The sequence below is a fragment of the Acanthopagrus latus genome, chromosome 10 (assembly GCF_904848185.1).
Source record: "Acanthopagrus latus isolate v.2019 chromosome 10, fAcaLat1.1, whole genome shotgun sequence".
NCBI lineage: Eukaryota > Metazoa > Chordata > Actinopteri > Spariformes > Sparidae > Acanthopagrus > Acanthopagrus latus.
The window spans coordinates 12819670-12831785 of NC_051048.1; the positions used below are offsets into that span (position 1 = coordinate 12819670).

A 12116-nucleotide genomic window follows, 5' to 3' on the forward strand; every position below is an offset into this window, starting at 1 on the left:
AAATGCAGCGCAAATTAGACAGGTACTAACGTCAATACTTCCAGGCTGTGAAGAGCACATTCATTGAGAAAAGCTGAATAAATCTGAACATTTTACTGGACTGAGGATTTGGCATCAGTTATTGTAGTTGGTTAGTTTGTTGTGGAACACATATTCTGCAGATAATTTAAGATCGCTATGGTCTGCAGACAGACTCCAGCTTCAGCCTTTTTTAACTCATGAGTGCCACTTTCGTAAAAGATAGTTGACCACGAATGCACTCTTACTCATAAAAAGACTCTGCTCCCGAAAATGTTTTTATTCTTGAATGTGTACTTCTGAACATGTTCTTACTGAACAGCAAACACTTAGGAATGCTGTTCACTTTTTTACACGCACATTTTCATATTTGTTCTCACCTACATACTAGGGCTGCACAATTCATCGCAAAATAATCAAGATTGCAATGAGACAAAGTGCGAGGCTTACAAAGCTTGTTCTCCAGATGGAATCTAACATGTTTGTTCGGCAAAAGACTGGGGGAAATGCTACATCATCATGATTTCACAATTTTTCAATGTCAATAGAAAAAAGGGGGGTGTAACGTGTAGTCATCCATAATAATCACGAATTACATCGCAATCGTGATATCTGTCAAAATATTCACAATACCACATCTGACCATATCGTGCAGTCCAACAACTCATGGGCAATTTCCCACTGACAAACAGTGCAAACATTCAATTACTCATTAAAAACCCACGCCACACTCATCAGCATCCTGACTGGAAACATGACAAACTGGCATGGTTCATTGTGGCCCAGGACAGGAAGGCTCTATAGCAGTTCATTAAAAGCACCGGAGTCACCCATATGAATAGTACTTGAATAAAAGTCTTAAATAATCTGACACTAAATGTGCTTAAGTATCAAAAGTACAACTAAAAGCAATTCTTAAGTGTATTCACATGCATGTTTATTGTGTATACCAGTGGTCCTCAATAGTATAAAAATAATATTTGTGGACCCCGAACTGTTACTCCTTCACCATGTGTTTTGGTTGGGTCGGCACGTCTATACCAGGACTTGTCTCCATGCCAACGATACAAAGACAACTGGGTCACTCACTGCTGCGAGCACAATTTTTAACTTTCACTTTTGTTTTTGGAGCGGGTCGACATTTTGCCGGCTGGAGGAGCACGAAAATGGCGTGTTCCAAGTTCACGGCTAAAAGAAAAGTGGACAGTGAAAATCGGCAATTCGAAGAAGAATGGACTGAAAAATCTGCATTTGTTCTCCCGCCAACCAGCACAAGACGCATGTGCTTAGTATGCCTAGAGACTATAGCTGTGATGAAGATTTCCAATTTGAAATGGCATTATGAGACAAAGCACAGGCATTTTGAAGAGACATTTCCTCAAAATTCAGGCCTGACCGACCTAAATAAATGGACATTTGAGTCATTGAAAAAAATCAGTGTGGCCCTTTAAGATTTGTGTTTGAGTACCCCTGGTGTATACTATGGGTAGCTTGGCTATTGGATCTGATTTTCAGCAATTGTCTGATTGTTGTAATTTGTGCTTTGTTTATCTTATTACCAAAAAATAATTACATTTAAAAATGTGATACTTTGCCTCTGATGCACATCATCAAATAAGTATAAAGCACAACATTTGCCTAAAAATGTAATGCAGTGAAAGTATAAAGTAACAGAAAATGGAAATATAGAAGTAAAGAAGTCGTCCCTCAAAATACACAGTACTGCAGTAAATGTACAAATTAGTTACATTCCATCACTGGAATACACAAAAGTTCTTGAATGAAGTCCATTGTTGAATGGTCTTTTACATGCTAACACACAAACTAACCTAGAGTCTGTAGAAAGTCCTGGTTGGAGCTCGGCCACCTGCCTCCTCTGCCAGGATAAGAAAACCTGGGCATATATCCAACTGCTCACTTTGCTATCTTGATGATAAAAGACTTATTAGTTTAGACTGCAGTCTCACTGTGGCTTTAACCTTGTATTGATTCCACAGAAAGGGCAAATAATATCGGCACAGAGAGCTCTTTCCTGCTGGCAGTCCCAGACAAGGCTCAGGCACGTCAAAGTCACACAGATGATTGCAGTATTACCTACTACAGACACATTCTTTGACTATGTGATAATAACTAGCTCATTGTGTGGGTTAAAGGGTCAATAGAGTGTATTATTCAGGATCCATGAAGATCCACCAGAGATGCTGTGGATCCCTGCTGCAGTCAGGGTAATTAACAGGACTGAAGATAGATCCAAAAAAAGTAATCTCGCCTCTAGATCAGAGCAGAATCAGATGTGACTGTGACAGACTCTCTTCTCCAGAGCTGTCCAGGTCTAAGCAGCTGAGCACCGGCCTGGCTCTACACACACAACACTGCACTTCTGATTTGTTTTAATAGAGAGACTATCAGTGGCAGAGATGATGTATTGTGTGTTGATTTTAAAGAAGTACAGTGCTGGTTTTATTCTTTATTTTTGTTATCATCAGCAAAACGCAAAGCAAATGAGAGCAAATGGCAGACTATTCAAAAAGGTTATATTAAGTCTGCTCTGTGTAGAACTTTAATGTGACTTTTAATGCAATTCTTTTCAAGTAGTAGTTGCAAAAGTTGTCATCAACTATACAACCAGTTAGCTATAGTTGCACACTGATAAGCAGCAGCAATGCAACAACAACGTACTTCATCAACAATGTGTATATGAATAATACAAGATATTACCATGAACAAAATTATGCATTTAAATGCAGCATTAAGTTAGCCATCCATCCATCTATCCATCCATTTTCTTCCACTTATCCTGGGCCAGGTCGCGGGGGCAGCTGCCTGAGCAGGGACACCCAGACTTCCCTCACCCCGGACACTTCCTCTAGCTCCTCCGGGAGGATCCCAAGGCGTTCCCAGGCTAGCCGAGTGACATAGTCACTCCAGCCTGTCCTGGGTTTTCCTTGGGGTCTCCTCCCAGTGGGGCATGCCAGGAACACTTCCCAAGGAAGGTGTCCAGGGGGCATTCGACATAGATGCCCAAGCCACCTCAGCTGGTGCCTCTCGATATGGAGGAGCAGCGGCTCTACTCCGAGCTCCTCCCGGGTGACAGAGCTCAGCACCCTATCTCTAAGGGAGCACCCCGCCACCCTGCGGAGGAAACTCATTTCAGCTGCTTGTTTCTGTGATCTTATTCTTTTGGTCATGACCCAAAGATCATGACCATAGGTGAGGGTAGGAACGTAGATTGACTGGTAAATCGAAAGCTTCGCCTTTCGGCTCAGCTCTCTCTTCACGACAACAGACCGATAATGCTAGCATTAAGTTAGTATTCACTCCAATCAGCTGAGGTGTAAATTGACACGTGGACAGTGTCTGAACTAATGCTTGGGAAGGGCTTAATGTTAGATTTGAGATCCAGTCCATTCAGACTGAAGAGCTGAAGCAAAAAATTACTGAAAATCAAACTATTTCAGGAGCTTTCCTAATCAGTTCACACAGTCTGTGTAAACTTCACAGCTGTCATTTAGAGGTGAAGGGGGATGTTGTTTGTGGGCAGCTATACTATGTTTCAACTTCCTCGGTTCTTCCTGGGAACTATCAGTCATTCCCATTCAGCGACTGCACTGACGTCACATCGTCTGCTTTTCACTCTGGGCATCCACAACAAACGAGGCAGCCACCAATAGGATCAGCAGGTCGACTCAACACAACCTGTGGCTCGGCTGCATTCACTTCCTGTTTTCTTTCCTGTTCCACCACAAGGCTTCCTGTGACTACAGTGATAGTAACATCTCTGAGATGGTTTTTACATTGCCAAGCCTGAAATAACAGCCATTTGGGGTTACATAATGGCGCTGAGAGATGCGGAAGCTTCACTGCACTTTGATCAGACAAGCACACAGCATCTGAGCGAGAAATGTTATACAGTCTATGGTCGCACTGTGATTTCTTTATTATGAGACCACACAGTTTTGTATTGGATACAGATGCAGAGCATGGGACATGAATAACATGAACATGCTGTTGAACTGAACGCAAGATCCAAAAACTGCTTGTTGAGTTTTGTGCATGTCATATAGCTCTCACTGAAGAAAGAATATGTGACTTTTAAAGGCAGATTAACAAATTGTGCAATTTATAAAATCGAAAGTGCAAAATGATAAGCAACTAAAATGGCACTCATTGCAGTACATAGCTCCGCCAAGGCCAAACGCTTCCCTTTGTACTCACTCATAGACACCAGCCATCTTAATATGCCTGATGTTTGCCGACAAGGATCCATGCATTATTCTGAGAGAACTTATTGAAAACATTGAGAAACACCAAAACATCTCACAATATTAAAGACGGTTATAAAACATTCCAGGATCTGTCTCTTTATCCTGATCCCCACCGAAAGTTAACAGGGTCTATTGCTGGCTGAGACTCATCCTTCATCCAAGTTTGGTGGAAATTTGTTCAGTAGTTTTTGAGTAGTCCTGCTGACAAACCAACCAACAAATGGACACAGACAAAAACATGATGTCCTTGGTGGAGGTAATTAAGCACAAACGTGTTCAATTCAATACAATCAGGAGTTTTCTCAACCTGTGCTTTTGTTACACTACTAATCTTAGCATTCACTATTATCTTGTATTTGCCACCTTATGCAATAGTAGCCACTGTTCAGTAAATGTGAAATACTCCTAGTAATACTCAGATTTAGATGAAAAATGCCCTCAAACAAAAGGCTGAAAAGACCCTACAGAGTCAGGTGATGCTTTTTTGTCACCACGAGTCACATAATATTACACACTGACATTCAACCAACTCTTAACAAGCCTTATTTTTACAGCTTATTTACATTTTTGATTAGTGTCGCTCAACAGATTTAAACAGCCACCGGTGTTTTCGAGTCATGCTTCGGTAGAAGGTTTTCGTCGTCTCTGTGGGAACCTGATGCTATCCTCTGGCTGCTAACGTGACTTTTCAATCACATACCAGGTGTGTAATATAAAAGAAAAGTGGTGAGAGGCACTTTTCTCTATCCAAACATTGCATTATGGTTGTAAGTGTACTATTTTGACAGGAACAGAACGTCCTGCACTATCTTTACAGAAAGTGATATACAGTGTTCAAACTATTAATCAAAATGAGAAATCTACCAAGAATGTTTGTCAATCATTTTTTTTAGATCATTATTCACATACAGTAATTTCCAGCTTAGAGCTGCACCTTTGTTTTTGCATCAATGGGCAATACTACACTGCTTTCAATGATGACACAATTTCACTCAAGGTGTTTGTATTTATGTCAACACTGTCAATTTTCCCGTATATTCTCACAACATAAAAATAATTACAACAGTATGTGTGCTGATCAGAGAAGAAAAGGTCCATCCCAATGCGCCTTCCACTCCTAATTTGCATCAAATGCATCAACATTATTAAAACAGTTTGTCATGATGACTCAAATATAGCTTTAGTCTAAAGTTTTATCACTGTTCTAATTCACTATGCAAAGTACAGTGCACTAAACTACAGGAGATAACCATGAATGCTTAATGCTACACTTTAACAGTGCTGAAGCAACCTTAAATACAAATGAATCTCACTGCTAATGGAACAGGCACCACTTAAGCACAGGCTTTTCAGCCACGCAGAACTGACATTTGTCAAACATGGCCACTCACTTGCCTTCAGGCTTTTCTCGAGTTTCTGACTCTCTTGACACGGCTTTCATTTGAGTTGATCAACCGTCGATTTGTAGCGCAAAATCATCAGTGAAACAAAAGCATTGTTGTCAATAATTTATTCTTGCATGACTTCAATCATCATCAGCAAAGTTTAAAATAAGACAATAACATTATATTAACACAATGACAGATAAATCCTAATCTTTTCTCAATAACATAGGAAATCGAATGCAACTAGGTGATCCAAAGGTAGCGTTTTCAGAGAGTGCCTCAGTATTGAGATATAGATTGCATATCATCAAAAGCGGCACTATGATGTTTTGGAGAAGAAATTCACTCAGAATTTTAATATTTACAAGATTCAAGCTAGAAGCTGGAAAGGTGGCAGTGTCTGCCACATATAAACAAAGTAAAACACTATAAATTGTGTTGTCCTTTAAGGTTACTTTGTTGAGGTGGAATAAAATCAGCCAATATTTCTCTCCTCATTAATATTTCTTCAGCAAAACTACAGAGTGCTCCTTCAATACAACTATTCTTTTTATTGAATACAAACATGTTTGTATTGAGTTGAGAAAGAGCTCGTCTTATTAAAGGAACTAGAGTTAGCATGGGTTTAGGCTAGCTCAGCATAAAGACTGGAAGCAGAAACATCTAACACGACCTCGTCCCACACACCTCTGTATCTCACTGATTAACATGGGAACTTGGTTTAACCTCCATCAGGTCTGGTACCCTAACCGCTTAGGCACTACTGCTTCTTTCTCAGAAAATCTCACTTCCTCAGCAAACCTGTGGCAGTTTGACACATGTAACATTTCTCTCAGCAGAGGTATGATTGCAGAGTGCACCCTCTAACAAGCTATTTTGACTGTGCTTTATAATCTGGACCGTGTAATTAACCTTCAGCTCTCGCCTACTTCTGTCATTCTGCATAAATGAGCAGTAGTACACAAAGAGCAGATATGAGCTGATCCTTGCCCTCACAGCTAAAATCTGAATCTCAATGTGAGCCATCATTAAGAGTGCCCTTCAACAGAGCAGAACATGAGCCAGAGAAAAGTGTTTCTCTGTGTTTCTTCAACACATGATGAACTGCTACCGTCATGTTTCATGTGTCATTTCATCAGATTCAATGAACAACTGTCTAATTCCCACCAGCATTCAACAATGAAGCAGGAAGAGATAAATGTTAGAGGTATTTGCTTTCTTCCTGGAAAAACAGCTGAATCTACATCCACACCATTTACATTTACAATGAAACCCATGGCTGAGGGCACTGTGTTCATGCCAGTCATGGTTGAATGCCTGAGAAAAGCCAACAATGCTGCAAGGTAAACTACAGGATAGAGGAAGTGTGAATGCAGCACAATACCTGTGAACTAAAACTATGCAGGCAGGCCAACAAGTGGCTTCACCAGATTGCAGGGTGCTAATCAACATGTGGCGGCTGAGTGCAGAAAATGTACCTTCACATTATCATGAATACCCAAGAGCATTTTCGCTTGCTCGTTCATCAAACCACCATGAGAGAAATGCTGACATTGCTGCATGCATTGCGTGTTCCTGATACAGTCCCCTATAAACACTTCAATGTTGAGAATTTCAGCTGATGGTTTGCATTGTGCTTTTTCACTATTAGTTTCTGTCTTTGCTGCTAGAGCCAGACCTTCTAGAGGTATAAACACCCGCAGTGACATCAGATTCTGCTCTGATGTCACTGCGTGTGACATCATCGTTAGATGAGCTCAGAGATTACTTTTTAACCTTTGTGATTAAAACTGGATCGATATTTACTCTTGTTTATCAACCTGACTGCAGCAGTGATCCGTGGAGTCAACCTCAATTGTCGGGTGTTTGAGTTCTCTAATGTTGACTGCTGATGGGAGCTGGAAGGGAAATGTACTTTACTTCATCAACTTAATGTCACAGAGAGGAGAAGGGGAAAAGAAGAGAGAGAATCAACGTTTCTGCTGAGTGCTGACTTCACTCAGAAGTTGACCTGGATTCAGATATACAGATGAACACACCCTCGTAGTGTGTAGTTACTTGCAATATACTGTTAATGTACAGTAAAATAATCTGGCTGGCCAGTCAAGAGTCTAAATACTAATGATCTAATAGTCAAACTCACTTTGCTGGTGGTGAACAAACCATTAGACAACCACCACTGATGGAAATCTATCAGTGTGACTCATGCACAAATGTTTATGTGTACATACATTATCATAAATGTTGAAAACACAACTCAACAAAATGTATAACAATGGTCTGGTTGTTTCTGAACATCTCAATGCAGAAATCTGACATATTATCTGCAATGGTAATATAACAATTACTTGCTAGGACACCCATATGTGAAAAGACTCAAACCCATACTGTATCATACTGTACAATTATCAAAAACAATATACTGTATGTTCTATATCTGCTCTATTTCAGCTCTTCACTGACAGTTTAAGATTCTTGAGCAAATTAATAAAAGCCTAAGACTCAAACGGAAATGTTCTCAATGCCTTTCTGTTTGGAAACAGAATATGTTTTCCTATTTCATATTGGAAATTGATGATGGCAGGGTTTAATAGGTTCAAAAGAGCAATAATGTGGTCACCACTTCCTAACTTAACTTACTAAGAGTTTTATTGACCAGAGTAAGCTGAGCACGACATTACAATCCATATGTAAAATATACCAGTAATTCACAAAATGTAAATGTATAACCACTACTACTATTTTTAAATACACCTTCCATTGTAATTGCCAAATGAAGTTAGAAACCGCTTGAGGACAGAAACACGTCTGGTCCACAGGAGGACATTGATGAAGATTAATAAGAGGACCATACAAATGAGATCTGAGGTGAGTGACCTCTCAATAACAGCAATGCAACGAGAGTCCATTGAAAGCCCACACAGTCACATGTCCAGAGGTTTCAGCCTCAACCAAACCCGCCAACAGCGGCAGTGGGAGTGATAATGTGCTATTGTCTGTCACTGTGTGTAGTGCTGTTCCCATTCACAGCAGACACACAGGCTGCAATATGTCCAAATGTTACAGTAGTGCAAAGCTGGTTCAAAATACAACGTCATCATCAGATGAATGTTGCTCATATATGCACAACCATCTTGGATGGAGTTTGTCATCATCTACAGGGCCAAGAATCAAACTGTGCATGCTACTACAGATTTTTTCCTGAACTCTTCTGTGAATTGAGTTACTCGGAAGCATTCTGTTGTATGCACCACTGCTAAATGTATATGTATAGCTGTATCAATCAATATCTTCATGTAAAATATGGGTGAATAAATGTGTTTTACTTAAGAAGTCACTTGTATCACCAATTCTGCAGATTCCCTTAGATCAAAAGAACATTTTAGTATCTTTCAGCTCATTGTTTTGGTTCTACAGGCTAACTGGTGAATTTAGAGGAGCATTTAGCAGCTAAAGAGAAAGATAATTTTCTCAGGTGGTAGTGGAGACCAATCTACAGTAACAGAGAAAAAAGAGCATTAAACCATAACAATGTCAGACTAAACATGGGCAGTCCTAAAAAAGTCCATACATTCTTCTTCCTTGTTTGAACCTTGTTTCCAACATGACCCATCATTTAACTCAACCACTGGCATCTTAGTCAGAGATTCAGGTATATACTATGCTAGAATGCTAATGTAGCAAGAGATGCTGGACAGGCTACTGGTGTGGTAAGCTCTAACTCCACACTAACACAATTTTTGTATTTCTAATTTCAAACTTGTAATCTTTCCAACAGACGCTGACTCAGGTGACATCACTTGAGGACACTTATGAGAGTTCTCACAGCCCCCTCTAGAGACAATAAAGATTTTATACACTGTTGTCACATATGCAGTAGTATTCCCCAACACCAGGAAACACACAATGAAGAATCGGTGGAATTCCTATTTCAGAATTAAAGTGCAAAGGCTCACTGAACATTTTATTGGGAAAACTGAATGAAAATATGTGAACCAAATGCTCTGACACTATCACAATCTGCTGGTTGCACACATAAAGAATCTATGATAAGGAGCAATGAGCCTGTCTTGAAGGCCTTGTTAACACAATATGATGTTTTTTACTTTAACTTGTCACCCATCTGTATGAAGGCAAAGCAAAGCAATTTCAGAGGCTGTTTTTGCACTGATTGAATGTTCAGCCTAGGACATCAAATCCGTCATTGTGTCGTGAACAGACAACAGAAACTGAACTGAAAACCCATCACTTCCTGTGCCACATGTGAGTTCTAATGGGGAAAAAAGTACAATCTGTAAAAAATAAACAAATAATTGGGTTTAATTTGTAAAGAATCCAGCTCTATTGCAAGCAGCAGAGAGGCCCATTGAACAGATGAGGAGTCCCTCATGTTTCTGGCATGGAGGGATAAAAAAAGAAACAATACAAATTCTTGTGCTACTTCTGCAGGATGCACAAGGCACCGGGGCGGGTTAGCAGCACAGGATGTTTGCATCCTGACGCTCAAATCGTCGAGTGAACAGAGACCACATTAGCCTGTATTCTGCTGAAAAGAAAGGATGGAGGATCTGGCAGTGTATACTGTGACTTGTGACTAGCACACATTTTTCACAACTGTTTATGTTGTGAAATTAAACCGGGGGTGGCAGGGGTATACCATTTTCTAGGTATACTATGGTATCAGAATTGACTGTGTACTTTTATTTAGTTACAATATCAAATTCTACCATATTATTGTTACCAAAAAAATAATATCCTGTCAGAAAACAATAGTTTGTGAAATAACAATGAAGCAAAGAAAACCCTTCTGTGTTTATTCAGTTTTTTGAGATTTGTGGTTACTGTACTGTAAAAATCTCATACCGTTGCAACCCTAAATGACAAAGACAAACTCAGAGATATGTGTTTTTCCCATATGTGTTCTCAGAGGAAAACAAGGTCCCAGAACACTGTTTGAAGCTAGAGAGGTAGCAGGGTCCGCCAGATATAAACAAAGTAAAGCAATATAAATTGTGTTGTCCTTTAAGGTCAGTTTGTTTATTCAGTCACGAAAACAAAGGGTTTATTAAGTTTGTTCTAGCAGAAAAAAAGCAGCCAATGAACATCATTCTTTTCTCATTAACATGTCTTCACCTAAACTACAGAGTGCTCCTTTAAACAGTAGTGAAAAAAATGCATTAACATTATCTCAGAGCCAGCACCAATGTTTTCAGTTACTTGTTTTGTCCGACCAACGGTTCAGAACCTAAAGATATTCAATCAACAAGATACAATACACCACATCCTTACATCTGGGAGGCTGGCCACAGAGAATATTTGGCAATTTTGGTTGAAAAATGACTGAAAAGTCTGATAGATGATCAAAATAGTGGCCAATTAATTTTTGTGTTGATCAACTTAATCCATGAATCACTGCAGATCCAATCAGGATTTTTCAGTCATTAGCCCAAAACGGACCACTTCATCTACTGGATATATGTATACCACACAGTATCATCAGTTGTGCCACATGAACCTGTGGCACAACTGATGACACAGGCTGCTGCTGGTGTGCTCCATAAAACATCTGCGTGCACTGGGCTGGGTTTCTCAGAGGCTGACAGGTTTTCCTTGCTTGGATGAAATGACATCATGTCACACACACACACACACACACACACACACACACTGACTCTACACTTACCTACTGAATCTATTTCCTACACTCCCTTCACTTTAAAGCCTTTCTTTCTTATAATGCGAACCTTATGTTGACAGTCTACTTTGACATTAGTTGACCTAGTATGATCTGCAGGAGCACAGGCAGCTCTGTCCTTAGAGTGGCATTAAGAAGATTTTCAGTCTTAAGAAGTCTGTTGATGTCAAACCTCAGGTTATCCAAGTCCTCCAACAAGCAGCACGACATTATACATTGTGTCACATGATAGAGACTTATCCAGATGCAGTTTCACCTTGATGGCAGGAAGTGAGACACCCTGCAGTGTGTGTGCAGCGAGAGAAGCTTTGTTCATGAACTAAACGTCCTGAACGCCTTTCTGGCGCGGTGAAAACACAAGGAAATGTTCTCACTCACCTTGAACACATCTCCATAGGTGCCGCACCCAATCCGATGAATTAACTCGTAATCGTCCAGAGGGTCCAGGAATGACACCCCTATCCTGTCCATGTTTGGAGACACCTCTTGGTGCTGTGGGTGAGCCTGGCGGGCTCTCTACTCACACATCCCCGAATGTTGTTGTCGGAGGAGAAAGCAGCAGATGAACGCACTCTATCTGACTGACTGAGTGCTAAATGGGAACTAATTAGTGCTGGCTAATCGCTGCTGTATCGATCCGGCTGACAGACACACAGAGTTGCTGACTGACAGGACCGACACACACACTGCAAGCGTTTGTGAGCGAGTGGTCCCGAGTGGAGCTGACTGCCATCACGCATGAGCAGAGACACT

The 12116-nt window shown here is 40.4% G+C and overlaps 1 protein-coding gene across 2 annotated transcripts in view; it reads right to left on the reverse strand.

Annotated features, from left to right (window-relative positions):
* Positions 1-11834, reverse strand: part of map4k2 (mitogen-activated protein kinase kinase kinase kinase 2) — a 41326-nt gene extending 29492 nt beyond the window's left edge. For both annotated transcript variants that reach the window (XM_037112657.1, XM_037112656.1), the window contains exon 1: positions 11742-11834. In XM_037112657.1, coding sequence (XP_036968552.1) covers positions 11742-11834 — 93 coding nt within the window. The remainder of the gene's footprint in view (positions 1-11741) is intronic.
* Positions 11835-12116: the final 282 nt, after the last annotated feature.